Raw genomic sequence first — 20,499 nt, 5'->3', positions numbered from 1 at the left:
TTATATTTATATGTATGTATATATATATTTAAATATACGAGTCTTTTATATATTTATACGTATATATATGTATAAATATATGTATATTTTATGTATATATATTTTATATATACATATCAAATATATATTATACATACATATATATGAATTTAAATATATATATATATATATATATATATATTTCAATTGATTTTTTAATTAAAATCCAAATTTCCAACCGATGTCCGTTGGAATTCCGTTGGAATTTTTTTAAAAATTTCCAAAAAAATTTCCAATCGGCATCCGTTGGAATTCCGTTGGAATTGTTTTCTAACAAACATCCGTTGGAACTCCGTTAAAAATTTGCAACCGATTTTTCCAACGTTAATCCGTTGAAAATTTCCAACGGATATCCGTTGGAAATTTCCAACCCAATTTTTCAATTGAATACGTTGAAAATTCCGTTAAAAATTTCCAACGGGTGTTTCCAACGGATATCCGTTGGAAATTTCCAACCCAATTTTTCAATTGAATACGTTGAAAATTCCGTTAAAAATTTCCAACGGGTGTTTCCAACGGATATCCGTTGGAAATTTTCAACGGAATTTTAACGGAAATCGTCGTTGAAACGCCGTTGAAAACCGTTGAAAATCCGTTGGAATTCGAGGATTTTTTTGTAGTGTTAGTTAACTGTCAAAACCATTGAACATAAATAACTAGATCTTAAAAAGTCAATTAAAATTTAAAATAAATTTAGGAATAAAATGTAAAATTCTGTGATAATTTTTCTTTTAGTGAATGCCCAACAAACCCTTTTCGTTTTGTTTATTTGGGTATTTTATTTAACATTAAAAGAAATGTAAATCAAGAACTCGACCAACTTATTGGTCAAAATTCCAAATACATGTAATTAAAATTTGTAGTATATTGTCGAAGGAAAGAGTTATATGAAGCTTCCAGTTCAGCTTATTATAATTCTGTCCCTGAATAAAAAACCAAACAGAGTGTTTCCGAAACAGATGGGAAGTCACCTCACACGTTTCCTTTTCCTTTTATTTGCTTTCCTTAAACCTAAAAGAAAAGAAATAAAAAAATCATTGAACTTTTTTCATTTTTAGCGCAGGACTATTTAAAAAAAAAATAGAAAAAAAAAATATGATAATATATAAACCAATCGGAGCGTCGGGGATAGGCCGACAGACCCCACACGTACATATCATTCATTAAAATATGAATAATGTTTTGTATTAACATTATACGTGAGATTATATATATATAGTGGCCCATTTGACAAATTAAATAATTTTATTTTCTACATAAATTTCGTAAAATTTTGAATAAAATTATGAAATACCCTCCATAAAATTAAATTTGCTCATAATAAAAATAGATTTATCCCCCAATTATGTATTTCTTTAGATCTGCCATTGTGTGTATATATATATATACATGTATTAGGGGTTGACGTGATGGATATTCGAATTTTCGGACGATTGTATCTACGGGTTCCAATCGATAAAGGGTGAGGCCGCGAAGGAGCAATATAAGAAGGGGAAAAGGCGATGTTTTGAACAAAAAACCGATCTTTTAAAAAAAAAATGTTATAATTTGCAAGGAGATTTCGACAAAAAATATAAAAGAAGTTGAAAGATTTATTTTGTAGGAAGATCGATATCGGGTTCAGGTGGTCGGTAGAACCGCCAAATTATGCTCGAATCTCTCAAAGACCGCAGAGTTCACTAAGCAGATAAAAACGAAATTATATAATCCGTAATTTTGGAGATTCAAGACCATAACTCGTGATCCAACTCGTATATTGTTTTGGCGAAACCTTCGTGCCGTTCCCGAGCTCTCTCGTGAATCTCGCCCTACCCGAAACCCTCGTTGTGCCTCTCTCTCTCTCTCCTCCTCTCGCCTTCGGTTCGGGTTACCGAACCTCGTGCCCGCAACAGCTTGGTTTTCCAAATTCTTAATATCACGGACAAACCTAAGGGATAGTAAAATGAAATAATTATAAATTACCGGATTCCACGAATCGGGCTTTGTTAGAAGTATGAACAAACCGTGGATCATGTGACTAAGGCCCAAAATACAAGCAATGAGATGAAACACGCCAACAGTCCAACGTTGTTTGATCACGTGCGATATATGGAGATTCAACCTGAATTGTTGGATCTTCCAAAAACATTTGAACTGTTGGTTACACAAGAGCGATATGGACCGTTGATTTATGAAAATGTTGTCTGGTTTTTGGCGTCCACCAAATGCTGCATTGTTTGATTAATCGGGGATATATATATGAAATGAAAAGAAAGGGAAACATGCGAAAATGAAAATTAGAATTCTTCTTTTTTATATACTTAATTTATATATCTAAATAGACACATCGATTGGTTGGTGATGGTACTAATAACTCAACTAGTGTGTGTGTATGTACGTATATACATTACTGCAATTACCAACGTAGTAATTTATTAATAACCGGATATTACCACTAACATATACAGTGGTATAATTGAGGATCGTTTACCGCTGTATTAATGTTTTACCACTAATTAATATAAAGTTCATTATGATTACACCACTCACGTGTTGTTGCCCATTAATAGAGTAGTTGGTGTTGGTGACGACAGAGCTTTTTTCACCATTGTAATTTCGGAGCTAAAACAACGGTCTTTAAATACCCAATAAACTTATATATATATATATATATATATATATATCATTCAACTCTATATATTAGTACTAAATTCATGGTCTTTAATTATTATGTGAATCCATCTATGATAATATAGGATACGTATAACTCAAATGGCTCGACGATTAAAGAATAGAGCAAATCTCCTTTCCAATTCAGATTCGAATCTCTATTTAGGGTGAAACATTTACATGTATTTCTCTGATATTTGGAGATAATAGTTAGATAAGAGATTCAATAAACTTCTAAAATATTAAAAAAATGATATATATGTATAAATATTATTATTTAGAAAATAATATAATTAAGATCAAGAAGTATTTACTTACCATATAAATTCTATATGTATATCCTAGTACATTTAAATGTTTCAAAATTGTATTATCCTTATTATATGTCAATTTTATATAAAAACTTAAAATTATAAATAATTTAGAATTTATATGTAACTATATTTTATATTTACTATAAATTCTCTTATCGAGTTTTGGCCAAACACGTCATTGGATTTATTGTCTCGAATGAATGGATGAGCGAGTAATTGATCTAAAATGAAATTCACTCATTAAATTTTTTTATCCAAATTTCTATGCAAGGAGCGAGACTAATATATAATATAATCATTAATTAACAAAATATTTGTAACGGTTGAGCTCCACAATCATATTGATTGCATGGTTCAAAATTATCCTTTCAAAGAACGATACGATCCAATCAACATCTTTTTTTTTTTCAATTTGGTGCTAGACGGGTTATTATTATAAATATTTATGTTTTTTTTTAACAATAGAAGCCCTTTTTCCATCGATATAAAAATATATTTTTGGTTAGTTTTTGTATAAAAACTCAATTTTGATTAATAAAGCTCAAAAATGTTTTGCTATATATATATAGAGAAACACAACGATGGCAATTATGAGAGTGGCCACAGAGACCACCAGTGCTCAGCCTTTTTCCCCAGTCCCACATGCTCTGAATGTGAAAAAAAAATGTTCAATAATAATAATAATAATAATAATAATAATAGTAATAATAATAATTGTATCAATTATAATAATTGAAATAGCTACTCTAAAGATGTGAAAGATTAGATAAATAAATAAAATTAATTGCCATTTACGACCCACCACATGGTCCTAAATAACGTTATTAAAATTAATCCTACCTACTACCTCGTTACACCACTTTAAATTCCTCGTAATATTCCTCTAACCATATTTATGGAGTTAACTATAAGTTACATACATTTTTATCAAAAAAAAAAAAAAAAGCTACGACAATAGGCTCTTTGATCTTTTTTACTAATTAAGATCAGGTTTATGCCCATATATATATATTAATAATGTATGTAACTCCTTTTGGTAAGTAAACATATATATATTCGATTTCTTCAATGGCTCTCAACATGTGTACAATATATAAGAGTAGTTGAAGAAGATTAAATGGATTTATTATGGTAAGTATATTATCATTTTTATAACAATATGTGGTTTTTTTAGACAGAATTGGATTTAAATGCTAGATATTAAAAACAATATTACTACATAAACATATCATTGTTATAAAAACGTATGATACACCTCAACGTAAATTTAATTAAGGATGGATATTTCGATATTCAGTTTAGATTTAAATCAGAAATGGTTAGATTTGTTTCTTTCGATTTTATTAAAAATAGATACTAATCGGTTATTATATTATATTCGGGTCGGATCGGTTTCGGTTTTAGTTTTTATCTTTTTAAAATTCGATTTGATTTCAAAAAATTCAGTTTTTCTAAAATTAATATTTTTTTAAAAAATTTATACGATTCGAATTAAGAAAAATATAGTATTTTTTCGATTCATTTCTCTAATGTATGTACTCGGAGGTGGGGTTTGACTGGTCCAAGGAGGTCACGTTGCATGGCAGAAAACTACGTTTTTTCCTCGAAGCTATAAATATATAATCTCACTTTCCGAAGCTATTATTTTGTCTATTTATATATTTAGATATAAGTGTCCTATTTGGTACCCTTCGAGGTTTTGTCGTTCTCCAATTACTCAATCTTTGTTATTTATTAGCCTCTCATACGTACCTATCGTCATGTACTGTGTATACTACATATGTAAAGGCGATTTCAACCTGATAATTATTATTATTATTATTATTATTATAATTAAATTCATTTTTAAATCTTGCGAGTTAATTTATTTCACTCTGCAAAATTGACTTGAATATCGAAATTTATCACCATAACGGACGGAAAATATAAAAGAAAAATATCTATTTTTTAAAAAATTATATTTATTTTATTATTATTTGGATTTCAATTTGTTCAAATTTTATTTGGGCGCGTACTAAATATTGTATTTTAAATTTTTTAAAGTTGTTTATTTCAAATTCAAATAATTTAAACACGTACTATCATATCTAAACCATCTTTTATTAAAATTTAGAAAAAATCGTCAAAAAAACTCCGTACTCTTTCCGTGTAAACAAAAAAAACTATATACTTTTATTATCAATTAGATCCTGTATTTGGTGGTATTAACCGATAAAAACATGAACTTTTTAAAAATTCACCGAAAATCTCCCGCATCTACCAATTCAAACAAAAATGATGATGTGATAATTATATGACTTTTAAATCATACACACATCATCATTTCAAACAAAATTTAAATTTAATAATTTATTTAAATTAATATATATATATACACAAATTCATATATACATACATATGTTTAAATTTATTCTCTGTAGAGTTATTTATTATTTGGTTCATCATGTCATTTGAATTTAATTTCATATACATATGTTTTCTACAATATATCAACCGTCTCCAATATTCTCTCATATTGTATATAGACAAAAAAAAAGCTTGCATTCTATATTAGAAAAAATATAGAAAGATTATAAATGATTATAAATTCATTTCATTCCATGGGGGATTGCAACTGCGTAAAGGGTTGTAGACACGTGAAACCAATGAAAGAAAGCTGAAACCTAAAAACTATTCTCAAGGAAACTTTGGATTCTTTGTGCCACAGTGCATTAAAGTCTGTGGCTCTCTTCTTCGACCGTCAATTTTTTTTTTCACTTACTCTATCTGTATCTGTACGTGTGTGTGTATATATAGATATGCATAATTTAATTAATGATTTAATAATGTCATTTTCATATAATATGGTGCAGTGTACTTACTTGTCATTTGATTTCCTGTATTATAACCTAAAGTTTGCAATATTTCTGACACCCTCGTTACTCTCTTTTCTTTGAAAGTTACCCTCAGAACCAAACATTTTGGATTATTATCAATATCAGGCATATTTGGCCCATTGTTTTATATGATAATCATCACTAATTATAGAGGATGTCAAAAATAAATTTTAAAAAAAACTTTTAAAGAATTCGAAATAAAAGATGCTTTATATGTAACCATCACTGTTATAGAGGATGGCAAAAATAAATTCACAAAACTTGAAGCAAAAAAATCTCTTTTTATATCCTTCACATTATTTTGCAAGAAAACATATCATTAATGTATTCTTTGTTAAATTTAAATTTTATATTTTATTTGATGAAAAAAATGATTGATGATTTTTTTTGTTAAAAAATCACGAAATTTTTAGCTATTCCACCCTTAATATTTCATAGTTTAGATTCGTCTCTCAATAAAAAAACTGTTCTAATAGGAAAAAAATCAAGTAACCGATGGATTATCCTGTGTTAATAGTTTATTTTGTTTGTTAATTAATTTATTTTTGGTGTGACAGCCTATTGAATTTGAGAGAATTCAATAATAAAGAGAGAATTTTGAAAAAACATTATGTTGATTTATATTAATACTAAACCAAATACTCTCTTTTTGGCGTTTGATATGAATTCATATTTATGCCACCTTTGTAACCCTAAACCCACAATTTTCTTCCATTACTTTATTCTTGTTCGTCACAAAACATCCCAATTGACAGAATCACATGTCAAGATTGCATAATTTTTATGTCTCACTTTTTTTTTGTTTAATATATATATATAATACTTTTCCTTTTATTTTGTGTGTGTGTATATATATACCTATAATACTTTCGCAAACAAAGCTCGTCACCTTCATCAACCCTGTAACCGTCTGTATTTTACACCATTTGAACATTTCTCCGTTCCCATTCGAGTTTTCTTTTGATTTATGAAACATTGAATGGCGAAGAAGAACGGTTCGTCGTCGTGGTTCTCCGCCGTGAAAAAGGCCTTCCGGTCACCCTCGAGGGATTCGGACAAGAAGAGAAACCAGTCACGAGAAGAACAGGACGAGCACGACCACCAACAAGAAGATTCTAAGGTCTGATTCCATTAAACCTCATTGTTTATTAATAATCTTCGAATTTTCGATTCTTGGGCCTTGAGATTTGTCCCTAAAGTTTCGATCTTTGGTCACAGAAGAGGGAAAAAAGAGGATGGTTGTTTCGGAAGGCAAAACCCGAAGCCGCTAGTGTTCCTGATACTGTCGTCGTCGGGACGAGCCCAAAGACAATCGTGGAAGACAAAACAGCGGTTGCGGTCACAGCCGCTGATTCTGCGGCCGCGGAGATAGTAAAGCTATCCACCGCTACTCCAGGTTTCATTAGACGTCACTGGGCTGCGATCATTATTCAAACAGCTTTCAGAGGCTACCTTGTGAGTTGCAAAATCAAATCAATGTCTTCTTTTTATATAATAATGTTTGGCACCATGTTTTGCTCGGATCTGGTCTGACAAAACTAGGGTTCGTCCAAGTAGTTTAGTTTGCTGAATTGTTTTTTATTTTTATTTTTTGGGTTGAAGGCGAGGAGAGCGTTACGGGCGTTAAAAGGGATAGTGCAGCTGCAAGCGTTAGTGAGAGGTCACAACGTGAGAAGACAGGCAAAAATGACATTAAAGTGCATTCAAGCTCTGGTCAGAGTCCAGGATCGAGTGCTTAACCATCAACGTTCAAGGGTTTCTTCGTCGAACGAATCCAGAAGAAACTCCATGTTCGCCGAATCTACCGTCTTCTTAGACTCCAAACATCTCCAAGAGCTTCGGAACCGTCGATCTCTGGTGATTACAATTCTAAATTCTTAATTACCACCTCGAACTCTTCTGTATTAGTCAGTGTCGGGTTAAGTTTAATCTGGTTTTATCGCTGTGAGTCGCAGTCGAGGGATATGAGCTGCAGTACTGCAAGTGAATGGGACGATCGAATCCTTACCAATCAAGAAACTGAATCGATATTGCAGAAGAAGCTTGAAGCTGCTTTGAAACGAGAAAAAGCCCTTGCTTATGCCTTCTCTAATCAGGTAATTAAATTCAGATTCTTCTCTTCACTCCACTGTCTTTATGCATGGTGTAATTGCGTAAATATGTGTCAGTTAATTAGAACAGTGTTACGTGTTCTGTTCTGTTGCGATTTGCGAATCTCTGAACTAAGATTTGTCCTTTTCTGTTAAGATACGGAGACGGTCTGGCCGGAATCCGTCGGCCGGCGACGAGACGGAGCTTCTGGAGAGCACCAAGTGGCTCGACCGGTGGATGGCAACGAAGCAATGGGACGACACCATGAGCAGCAGAGCTTCAATCGATCATCACCACAAGGTCCGAGTCCCGATCAAGGATCTGGAGATGGACACGAGGTCGAATCCACGCAAGACACCGACCCATCAGAAATTCGCCGCTGGAAACCAGCCGTCTCCGGCGACTCCGCCGTCGTGCAGGGTCAGGCCTACGGCGGTGAGGTCGGCTAGCCCGCGAGTACCGTACCGCAAAAATCCGCCGCTGGAACCCAGCCGTCTCCGGCGCCTCCGCCGTCGTGCAGGGTCAGGCCTACGGCGGTGAGGTCGGCTAGCCCGCGAGTACCGTACCGACCCAGTTCGCCGTTGCCGTCGCCGGTGGTGCGGCCGAACTACATGACGGCGACGGAGTCGGCGAAGGCGAGGGCTCGTCCTCAGAGCACGCCGCGGCGGAGGGTCGGCGGCGATTGTTCGTCGGTGAAGAAGCGGCTGAGCTATGCGGAGGACGAGGACAAAGGGTACGACAGGTTGAGGAGTCCGAGCTTTAAGAGTGCCTACAATGGCTGCTTCTGGGGAGATCATGAATCGGATTACTCCTGTTGTTATGCTGATGGGTTCGCCGGAGAGATCTCGCCGTGTTCCACGACCGATCTCCGATGGCTAAAGTGAGAGACTTTTGGAGATTATATAGATTCAATTTCTTTGTCGCTTTCCTCGTCCGATGTTGTCTTCATGGATTAGCAAATTAGCATCGCAGAACAGATCCAAAAGGGTTTTCTCTGTTTAGGAGTGTAAAAATTTTCAGAATTTCAACATTTTGTAGGCGTTGTCTCTGAAAAAATTCATATTCTGATTCCAATTCATGCAACATGAACACAATCCACATGAACCAGTGGAGAGAGAGGGGACAAGACAACAAACATGAACATTTCCAAACACAAGAAACTGGATTGAACAAAGCCTAATAGAGTCCAACTCGGCAAGAACACCAAACCCAGAGGAGTTAGTTTGAGTTTCCATCAAATGACTGGGAACTGTAAGGCATAGATCATATGACTATAATCCCAAACACAACCAATTAAGAAAAATAATTTGAGTTCTTTCCTAACATAGTTTCTTGACTTCACCTACCCTGTCTTTTCAGCTTGAGCTTCCGCTGCAGCTACTATTGGTCGTATCAGTGATGCTGCAGCTACCGCCATTACTCCAGACGCTGAGGCACAAAGCTTCAGCCAATGGCCCACCAGGGGACGAACCCAACCACGACAACCCCTTGTGACACATCCACTGATGACGGTTCGTACCCATCATCAGAGTATCCACTGCTTCATTTCTGCAGTGTTCTTCCTCTCCAGCCATTGACAGAGCGAGAGAGCTTCCTATTGCTTCATTTTCAAATGCGTCAATGAAGTGCCTTGTCTCTGTCTCTTGAGCTTGTGTTTGGTTTAGGCTCACAAGACCCTCCAACGAGCCAAAGCTCTGGCTTACCGACTGGCCTTTCTGCACAAAATTCAGATCGTAACCACTGGATCTTCTTGGTTCTTGGCTTGATCCCACCTTCAGCTGAATCGTTTCCCGCAAGTCTTGGCTTGAAGAATTCATTACAGAAGCATCGTCATCTTTCATAAACCATCTCGAGCCCCTACATGGATCAAACGACTTGTGTATCATCATATCGATGGTGAATAATAATCCAGTGCACTAATGCCAAACAATTGTTCAACAAGGTTAATGTCTAAAACAGATTCGATGTTCTCGTTGAAAAGAAAAGCTTAGTTTTGCATTGATATACGCCAAAATCAATTCCATTACCAGAGCATGTAAACAGTAAACGCACCTGTGTTGATCATATGAAGAGGAAGCAGAGGCCGGAGTGGGACACATAGCTAACTGGGTCTCGGATTGACTGGAAAAGTTTGGGTTTTGAAGATAAGTCCCTGCAAACTGATCAGTAGTATTGTTCTTAGAAGCAACGGAAATGGTGGAAGAGCAATGATTAGGAGTGTGAGGAGGTAATTCCACAGGCTTTCTTGAATGAGGGCGGTTCTTGTGAGAGTGTCTTTCACAATACTTGTGATCAGGAATGACATATCTCGAACACCGCCATTTCTTCCCTGTCTGTTCTTCGGCACCGCCATGGCTCCAGATCCATGCTGTTGCTTGCACTTGAAGCAATCCCCAATTTCAGAGATCCTCCTTTTTCGACTGCAACCAGAGTAGACGATGAAAACAAGCAGAATCCCATCGACCGACAAAACAGGTTCTCTTCTACAAGCATGAGTTCCAAGATCCTTGGCTCGGACAAAACCCAATGGATCCACACATAGATCAATATGACTCAACCCTTAGATTCGTTTTTAACCGGAGTAGACAACGAAAACAAGCAGAATCCCATCAACCGACAAAACAGGCTCTCTTCTACAAGCATGAGTTCCAAGATCCTTGGCTCGGACAAAACCCAATGGATCCACACATAGATCGCTATGACTCAAACCATATATTCGTTTTTAACCGGAGTAGACAATGAAAACAAGCAGAATCCCATCAACCGACAAAACAGGCTCTCTTCTACAAGCATGAGTTCCAAGATCCTTGGCTCGGACAAAACCCAATGGATCCACATAGATCAATATGACTCAAACCTTAGATTCGTTTTTAACGTACTGTTCACACTCAGCGAGATCGATCTCTATTTAGTGCCTTAATTCACTATTAAACCAACCCATTTAAGATTATCAGTGCAACAAGAGATCTATCACTCATGAAAACAACTTACACTTATAAAACATCAAAGTAGAGTTAAATCATTATATATAATGGTATCTGTGGCTTCGAACCAAGCCTTACGATCACATCACCGCCATGATGGATAAAGTTAATTACTTTCCAGATGAAACAACCGAGAAAACAGAAACCCATGAAAGATGATCAAGCAAAGACAGTAAAAGAGGTTTACCATCTGGGTTAGTGTTTGATGAGTTTTTTGAATTGATCACGAGAAGCATATTTTTCAGGAACAGGAACAGAAGCCAGCATTAGCTATATAGATTCCTGTGCCTCTCACATTCTTGCAACTGAGCTTCACTGAAAACACCTGTCTTCTCACTCGTACTTTCCCCTAAATTTACGCCAAAACACATTAAAACTCATCAAAATCACAAACTTCAGCGCCAATTCATAACTCGGAAGTTCATAAAGATAACAACTTTGACCTGAAGAGCTCAGCGTGGAAAAAGGGTCAGCGGATGAAGCAGCGGCACTGGAACCGACATTGTAGAACACGTTATTGAGACAAGGGGCGAGTGTCTGGTCGTTTGAAGCACAAAACACAGGACCCCCAGTGCTGCTGCTGCTGCTGCTACTAATAACTCCATCATAGCAGGCTTAGCAGCAACAGAAGGACGAAGAAGAGAAAGACGACGATGAAACTCTTTGTCTGTCTCGTGTATATCCACTAAAAAAGTTTCTTTCAAAAAAAAACACTGCGTTTTTCTTTCAAAATATCACCTTTCCTTCCCCCCCCAATCAACCATTCAGCCTCTCCCAAAACCCTGACTCATCAAAAAAAAAAGACAACGCCGACAAAACTCTTCTGTTTAATGTATTTCTCGCTGTAACTGAACTTGGTAATGGGAAATCTTCCGAGCTTTCGATTACCAAAAAAAAATCTTCCGAGTTTTTGGTGTCCTCGAGGTTCCGATTTTTTTCCTCAGACAACCACTACGTATCTCCAAAAAAAAAACTGGGAAACAGCAAAAGAACTAAGAAACACCCAAGTTTGGGTGGTCTAGTGGTGAGAGAACATGCAAAGCATGCTTTCATCATGGGTTCAAACCCAAGCGTGGTCTAGTGGTGAGAGAACAATGTGGCGTCCTACATTGTCGTTTCCTTTGGTGACGCCGTTAACTCTCCGTCACCTCCTCGTCCCTAATCCTTCGATCCTCGGTAACGTCTTGGTTTCTCTCACTAAACGTCGAGTTCATATTCCATGTTCAACGTAACAGTAACAGACGATAAAGAGACGATCATCTTTCCCTCGCGGTACTTCAGCGCCAATTCATAACTCGGAAGTTCATAAAGATAACAACTTTGACCTGAAGAGCTCAGCGTGGAAAAAGGGTCAGCGGATGAAGCAGCGGCACTGGAACCGACATTGTAGAACACGTTATTGAGACAAGGGGCGAGTGTCTGGTCGTTTGAAGCACAAAACACAGGACCCCCAGTGCTGCTGCTGCTGCTGCTACTAATAACTCCATCATAGCAGGCTTAGCAGCAACAGAAGGACGAAGAAGAGAAAGACGACGATGAAACTCTTTGTCTGTCTCGTGTATATCCACTAAAAAAGTTTCTTTCAAAAAAAAACACTGCGTTTTTCTTTCAAAATATCACCTTTCCTTCACCCCCCAATCAACCATTCAGCCTCTCCCAAAACCCTGACTCATCAAAAAAAAAAGACAACGCCGACAAAACTCTTCTGTTTAATGTATTTCTCGCTGTAACTGAACTTGGTAATGGGAAATCTTCCGAGCTTTCGATTACCAAAAAAAAATCTTCCGAGTTTTTGGTGTCCTCGAGGTTCCGATTTTTTTCCTCAGACAACCACTACGTATCTCCAAAAAAAAAACTGGGAAACAGCAAAAGAACTAAGAAACACCCAAGTTTGGGTGGTCTAGTGGTGAGAGAACATGCAAAGCATGCTTTCATCATGGGTTCAAACCCAAGCGTGGTCTAGTGGTGAGAGAACAATGTGGCGTCCTACATTGTCGTTTCCTTTGGTGACGCCGTTAACTCTCCGTCACCTCCTCGTCCCTAATCCTTCGATCCTCGGTAACGTCTTGGTTTCTCTCACTAAACGTCGAGTTCATATTCCATGTTCAACGTAACAGTAACAGACGATAAAGAGACAGACGCAAAATACATACATGAACGGTTGACGAATGATGAGACATGAGGTCTCACTAAACGTCGAGTTCATATTCCATGTTCAACGTAACAGTAACAGACGATAAAGAGACAGACGCAAAATACATACATGAACGGTTGACGAATGATGAGACATGAGGATATGAAGTCCGTTAGGTAACGGCGTTAGCAGATCATGACGTGGGACTGTGTGCGTCGGAGTGGGACCCATATGGTAAGAACATGTAGTGATGGTTGAGGGACCAACAGGATGTGATTAAATTGCCCCGTTTCTTTTATTAATTTACTTTTCAACCTCCCATAACGTTTAATTATTTACGCGGACACCCAAAAAAAATCTAATGGTGCAACTTACGCCCTGAATAAAGGTAAATTAGATTTATAATTACTGTTTATCGATACACATATGTTTTTGCCAATTATGATCATCACCATTTTCAGCATACTCAAGTTTTAAACAACAGAAACAGGAAGTTTGTAAACAATGGCATTTTCTTAGATAAAAGGAACATACTTTTATAGTTTTAGAAGTATATCTCTAAATATCTAAATCCACATTCCAACATCCAATCCAAAATCTATGAACCAAATCAGATAAGATCTAGGTTAATGTTTCAGAAACATGCCCTAATGCACGTTCAGTCCAACTCTTACAAGTGACAACCGATAGCAACAGTACGATTCGAAATCTGGAAACCTAATTTAACCTATCCTCACTTAACCCCACAAAATCAAAGGAAATTGACGCACCTCTATCGAAAGAGGAAACTTTAACGCCACCCAGACAGAATCGCCAAAGCTCGACGAAACCCTAGAAATGAAGATGCAGATCAACTGACTAATATACAAACGCCTTTCTTACACGATTGAGAAACAAAACAGATTGAGAGAAAACCGTGAATGGTGAAGAATGACGAGATCGGCATTGGGGGCGTTTCAAAATGGAGAGAAGGGTCAGACGAATCTGCGTGGCAAATCGGTAGGGACGATCTTTGTGGATCGATTGGCTCCGGTCTTAATGGGCCTCTTTGGGCTTAGATAGTGGGCCACTGAGATATAAAGTGAGGCCCATTTAACGACGACGACCACCAGACAAGAGACCGCACGAAAACCCAATTTTTGTGTCTTCAAGTGATGTGAGTTGCCATTCTGCCACAGGTCGTCGACGCCTGTATGCTCCGTCGGCTGTTGAATACCATTGCTACAACTTTCATGATGGTCAATATACGCGTACGTATATATATATATATATATATATATTCATAATATATTATATAGAATATATGCGTGTATATATACATATATATATATATATGGGACAAAATTATGTAAGCATAGTAGTTGAATGGTCATAAATATAACACCAGCGATTAGCTGTCCGCATGGCCCACCACGTTTATAATCTTCCCATTCTTCGTTTTATGTCTGCCTTCTAAATTCAGTGTATTGCAATATTGACAAACTTTCTATTCTTAAATATATGTAATGAAATCGTAGGTGAATATGACGAGATGTTATCATCATGCACATTTCATATATTAATTTTCTAACATCAAATTAATCAAATGTGATCGATTAGGGGGAAAAATCGAATATCTGAAAATCTAATTGAATAAAATTAAAACCCAACTATAGACAATTATAAAAATTGGTTAAATATGATATTTACGAGAAATAAACGAATACGAGAATAACATACACAAAAATATAACCAACCATAAAAAACAAAATAATATCCAACTCATCAAGGCCTATTTTGTTGCTTCATGTACGACTGTATGAGCGTTTGACTTCCTGATCGTGCGTATCTAACGCAACAAGAAAAAACCCTCCCAATTCATATATTTTTCACCCGTTTTTAGTTAATTATATATTTTTATTTGTCTATTTTATGAAACCTTAGTATTTTTTTTTATCAGTATCATGTTTCTATAGACAACATAACCAATAAATACAAATCAAAATAATATCCAATTTCCATTAAGAAATATAATATAGATGAAACTTTTTTCTGAATAGAACAAAAACGTAAAGGAAAATAGAAGCAGAATAGTAGATGATCATCACAACAATATACAAAGTAGACAGAGAAGGAAACAAGAGGGGGCGGAGATTACAAAGGGTTTTGTTTAATAAACGAAATACTTAAGGAGAAATTACTGTGACATATAAAGCTGAATCTATCCAAATACATACATACATATACATACATACATACATATACATATATATACATATGTGCTGCACCAACACAGACATATTTTGAGAATGATGCAAGTGAGAGAGCTCACCTTGTAATACATGGTTAATTAGGGGTTCTGTCTAGTGGAAGATAAGACTGAGGGGAATGAAGCCTGGTCCGACGTCGCTACCTCTATAGTTCATCGATATTTCCATATATATCCAGGTGGTGTGTATATATATATACACACACATGATATGTACGTATGTATATCATGTATATACGTGCGTGGATAATTTGGGGCGGCAAAACATAGAGAAATAGAGCTGAAGAACGAGAGATTAATGGCGTCGAGCCAGACAACACTCCCCGCATAATTAGCTTCCTTCAATCTCTGTATGTATGAGGAAAGACCCATCTATAGAAAAGAAACCCTAATGTAGTTACTGAGAGAGATGCAACATATACATGTATATATACACACACGCGTGTATGTATATATATGCGCCTAGGGTTCGTCCGTTATATATATATATGAAGAGGAGTTAAATCCGCCCGTGGTTTTGCATACCAAGATTTTGACAATAAAAAGTGTCGGAGTCAACAACCCCCATGTTTAAAGCTGCTTTTTTCAATCTGCTGCTCTTTTAATTGGAATTTAAATCTCACCACTCATCATAGAATAACTATTATGAATATGCAATGATATTATGAGGTATATATATATATTCGTATACGATACAAATATCAAGCATTCACGGAGCTAAATTTATTAAGCATTACGTATGATATTTGCCCTTTTGAACAATGAAATGATCTTGTGTGACTGATTTGGTTGCCGGAGGTTTTAAATGATCTTGTATGACTGATTTGATTTTCTTTTTTAATCCAAGAATCTAAAACGACCGAATGAAAATGTTTTGTTTCAGATAGAAAAATCCATAAATCGTTTATTGTATTTTATTTGCCTTTTTTTAAGCACTTTATTGTATTTCATTAGCTATTTTTATGTTGTTTGTATAGTCTTATGAAGAGCAATATTTATATTGTCCAATTTGAGATATATTTTCATTACTATAAAAGATTTATAACACAATCTTGTATTAAAAAAATAATCTCTCATGCAGTTAAGCCTGTAAGATATAATCTTTTAAAATATATATACATCAATAACTATAAAAGAAAAATGTAATGAAAATATTTTTGAAAATGGTGCGTCTCTTTTTTCCATTTATAAAAGACATGCATGTGAATGATTAAGAAATGATGAGGGGGGAGGAAGTGGGTCAAATTGGTTGAACAAACTCACCAACATTTAATGAAAGTTCATGGACCTACCCTCGCAGATTTTTTTCTGATAGACTGAAAGATACCCTCGATACGATATATATATATAATATGAGTAACATTTTAAAAATAATATATGCATTTAATGTGATTCAGTTTAAATTTCATGAAAAGGTGGAATTTAGGCCTCGTTCCATGCGAAGTTTCTCCACACCATGACTGTTCACTAACGGACATTGATGCCTGTTCATGATTATTGACCCTTACTTTACTTGCTATCACAGCAAAAGAAAAAAAGAGATGGAAAGAAAACAAAATAGAATTTGATTTCCCATTCACGAAATATTTTATAGTTTATCTTGAGGTATAATAATCAATTGGAAGTTCATTTTCTCGTCAAGAAAAATATTCGGAATAAGAAAGGATTTTAGCATTTGAAATTTTCTAAATACATCTTAATTTGAATTCGAATTCCAAAATCATCACGAATATTTTATTTTTTATTTTTTTTTTTGGAATCGAAACCAAAATTAGAGGTATCTTAATTTTTTAAAAAATAGATTCGAATTCGTTTTGGATTATAAGTTTTTGAATAATTGATAATTGATAATTGGTTGAAAATTTTGTTTAAATGATCTAATCAAATTTCATTGGATGAGTATTGACGTTTTAGACCGCGGTTATTAATGACCAATATTACAAGTGAAAAGTAATGTTTCGATTCGACATCTTTGCTAGTATCGAAATAAAAGAGGCTGCTTTGTGTCTATGCATATGCATCATACTAATTAATGATTAAAAAAATGCAAAAGAAATAACCAATAACATGTCTTCAATTTGGTCACATGAAATATGTATATACATGTTGGTAGCCAAGTTATAAATAGATAAAATTTCATGTAAATATTTTCACTTTACAAACGTGTTAAATAAATAAGTAAACTTTTAATTTGATTTAATTGATATATTAAATATTAAAATTTTTCAAATTGATATTTTAAATATTAAAATATTCTAAATGGATATCTCTAACTCATAAAATCGATGCCAATTATCGACTATGACGATAATGTATAAAAATTAAATGTCAATTTTTAATATAAAAAACGAATCAGAATTGTAAATTTTTTATGATTTCGTGAGTTAAAGTATTAATTTTGAATATTTCAACATTTAAAATACCAAATCGTATCTTTTTAATATTTAAAATATCAATTATATCAAATTAAAGGGTTAACTATTTATTTGATATATTTTGTAAAATTAAAGTATTTATATGAGATTTTCTCATTATAAATAAGTTTATAATTCATATATATATTGTTGAAAACTGGAAAAATTGTTGAAAACGGTACAATAATATAATGATCGTTAACTCTTTGATAATGTTAATTAGGATTAGAGTCGTTTGAAAGTCATTTTCATTATACTCTTTGAGAATGGATCCAACTAATTCTTGCCAAAAGTTTTGAGAACAAATTCCATTAACTTGAAATTTTTTATTAGTATTTTTTTTTTGTTTCATGACCGAAACGAAATGTTAATTTGGGTTCATAGTCGTGCTTCCGATTTCTGTCCATAGTTTATATATTGATTATTTAATTATGTTGTGCTTAAAAACATGCTATAATAAACAGAATCTTTTGAGGGAGTTGATCATATAGAATAATGCACGACAAATGGTAAAGAAACATCTTTCAAGAAGCCATAAAATTACGGGCTGGTGTTAGGTTAATATATTTCATGGACCAGCTGTGGCCAAAAAAAAAAAAAAGATATACAAAGAAAACTAAGAATAACAAATTTTTAAAATTTAAAATAAATATATGATCTCTCAACCATTAATTATCAGCAATACATTTGAAAACATACCAACAACATTGCGAAATAAATATTGGAAAAAAAAAACTGTATCATTATTCAAATGGTTTATATATATATATATATATATATTAGAATTGGGGATTCTGCAAGTAGTATTGGCGTTTCTCTTCGTCGTCCATAAAGGCAATGACAGGGAAGGATTTGCCAATGCCCATTGGGGTCTTGAAGAGAATCTTCTTGCTTGTTGGTTCCTCCATTCTCATCTCCACGATCGGCACCCACAAGAACATCTGCTTACTCTTCACCCCTACATTTTCCACAATATATACATATATATATATCACATAGAAAATATACAATCCCAAAATGCAGATCCGTAACAGCAATCGTTGCATATGCATATTGATATATATATATATATATGTATATATATGTACGCACCTGTCATCTTCTTCATGCAACATCTCTCGACATAGGCCGTGACCTCCACGGCGTAGCTGACGCGAGTGTTAGTGGCTTCGAAGAAGTGTTCATAAGGAGCCTTTTGCTTCATCCACACGAAACCCGTGGCTTTGACCCTCCCACACTCCACAAGGTCCTTCAATGGCATCACTCCCTTCGGAAACCCTAGCTCCTCTAGAAGCTCCACCGAGCTCCGGTAACACTCTTCAGCTCCGTACACTATCTCGGCCCCGGCTCTCTCCTCCTTCTCGTTGCTCGTGCTCGCCATTTCCTAAAACGTACATAGCAATCGAGAAATGCCGTGAAATAACAGTGCAATGAACAATAACTCGAGCTCTTCTGTTTTTTTCGGTGTTCCCAATGGTTTGGAGCCCTTCTGTTTTTTTTTTCTTTCTTTCTCTGTTAATGGAGAATAATACATTCTTCATGCCGGAAATTTAACAGGAACGACAACTAAATTTTAACTAAAATTCAACAAAAAATTCGCAATTCAATCACCGTCGAAGCTGTAAAATTAGACAAACAAGATGAAAGAAATCAAGAGAAGGGAAACTAGAACCCACTCCGGTGAATGATCATATATTAAGAGCCCACATGCAAAACAGCGTTTTCGAAAATGGAAATCGCATGTTAATAGTAACACAATTTTCATGATGACGAGTCTCTTGACTGGCATAAAGCATATGGGTGCGTTTACGTTTATTTATAACATCGGATAAATATAAACATAACTATAACGATACATAAAATACGGAAAAAAAAACCATAGTATAAGACAATTAGCAGATCATGAATTACCTGAGAAAAGATTTAGCAGCGCTTCGGAATGCAAGCCTTGTGGATGAACGGGAGGAATATGTGTAGTAAGGTTTTTATGAGAAATACGAAGCGGCCGGTGCAGTGGTTGGGCGGTGGGTTCCGTTGGGTCACCTAATTTCCATAAAACGCATTTCGAATTTATTATTGACAGATTCTCCCCCTTTTTGATACCCTCAAATGGGACCCACTTTCCCTTTTTTACTACATTGGAAGGTTTGGTCGACTAATTTCCATAAATTCATTTTTCCGAATTTTTTATATTTTGTATCATATTGAGAGATTCTCTCCCTTTTTTTTTAATATCGTCAGACACGGACCCACTTTTCTTTTCTTTTTTTCTCTTCATGCCTTTCCAATGTGCGGAAACTATCATAGTATATGTGAACTGATTCGACACTTGAATCCTAACCGAACAAGAAAAAAAAAGGATTTTCTTATCAAAATTAATGTTGTCCCTACTAATATACATATATATATATATATATATAGTGGCAGACGCAGAAAAAATTGTTAATGGGGATATAGTTATTATATATACAAAATAGAAAAATTTAATAAAAAAATATATCATTATAAATTTTTTACCTTCTACAACTAAATTTTATGATTTTTATTTTTTAAAATTTATATATAACAACTTCATTGTAACATTTGAAATATATATTTTTCGATAAAACAAACTAGACAATCAATAAAAAAATTGATTACCAATTTACAAAATTTATCGTTGAAAACATTTTTCAACAATCGCGGTGACTACATACAAAATCAAAAGTAATTTCAAAAATATGTATATAAATGAATATGAATAGATGTTT

The 20,499-nt window shown here is 34.7% G+C and overlaps 2 protein-coding genes and 1 pseudogene across 2 annotated transcripts; 1 reads left to right on the top strand and 2 right to left on the bottom strand.

Annotated features, from left to right (window-relative positions):
- Nucleotides 1-6,772: 6,772 nt before the first annotated feature.
- Nucleotides 6,773-9,006, top strand: LOC104813060 (protein IQ-DOMAIN 14). The gene is made up of 6 exons (XM_010540556.2): nt 6,773-6,998; nt 7,097-7,333; nt 7,481-7,735; nt 7,834-7,974; nt 8,126-8,275; nt 8,461-9,006. The coding sequence occupies exons 1-6, from the start codon at nt 6,858-6,860 to the stop codon at nt 8,851-8,853; spliced, it is 1,317 nt and encodes a 438-aa protein (XP_010538858.1). The 5' UTR covers nt 6,773-6,857; the 3' UTR covers nt 8,854-9,006.
- A 75-nt stretch (nt 9,007-9,081) lies between these two features.
- On the bottom strand, nt 9,082-14,306 carry LOC104813367 (annotated as a pseudogene).
- A 4,095-nt stretch (nt 14,307-18,401) lies between these two features.
- LOC104813059 lies at nt 18,402-19,758 on the bottom strand. The gene is made up of 3 exons (XM_010540555.2): nt 19,661-19,758; nt 18,842-19,133; nt 18,402-18,707 (listed from the first exon to the last, which is right to left on the bottom strand). Exons 2-3 carry the CDS (start codon nt 19,128-19,130, stop codon nt 18,529-18,531), a joined length of 468 nt encoding a protein of 155 aa, XP_010538857.1. The 5' UTR covers nt 19,131-19,133; nt 19,661-19,758; the 3' UTR covers nt 18,402-18,528.
- Nucleotides 19,759-20,499: the final 741 nt, after the last annotated feature.

The sequence above is a fragment of the Tarenaya hassleriana genome, unplaced genomic scaffold (assembly GCF_000463585.1).
Source record: "Tarenaya hassleriana unplaced genomic scaffold, ASM46358v1 Cleome2, whole genome shotgun sequence".
NCBI lineage: Eukaryota > Viridiplantae > Streptophyta > Magnoliopsida > Brassicales > Cleomaceae > Tarenaya > Tarenaya hassleriana.
This window is presented reverse-complemented; position numbering and strand designations above follow the sequence as displayed.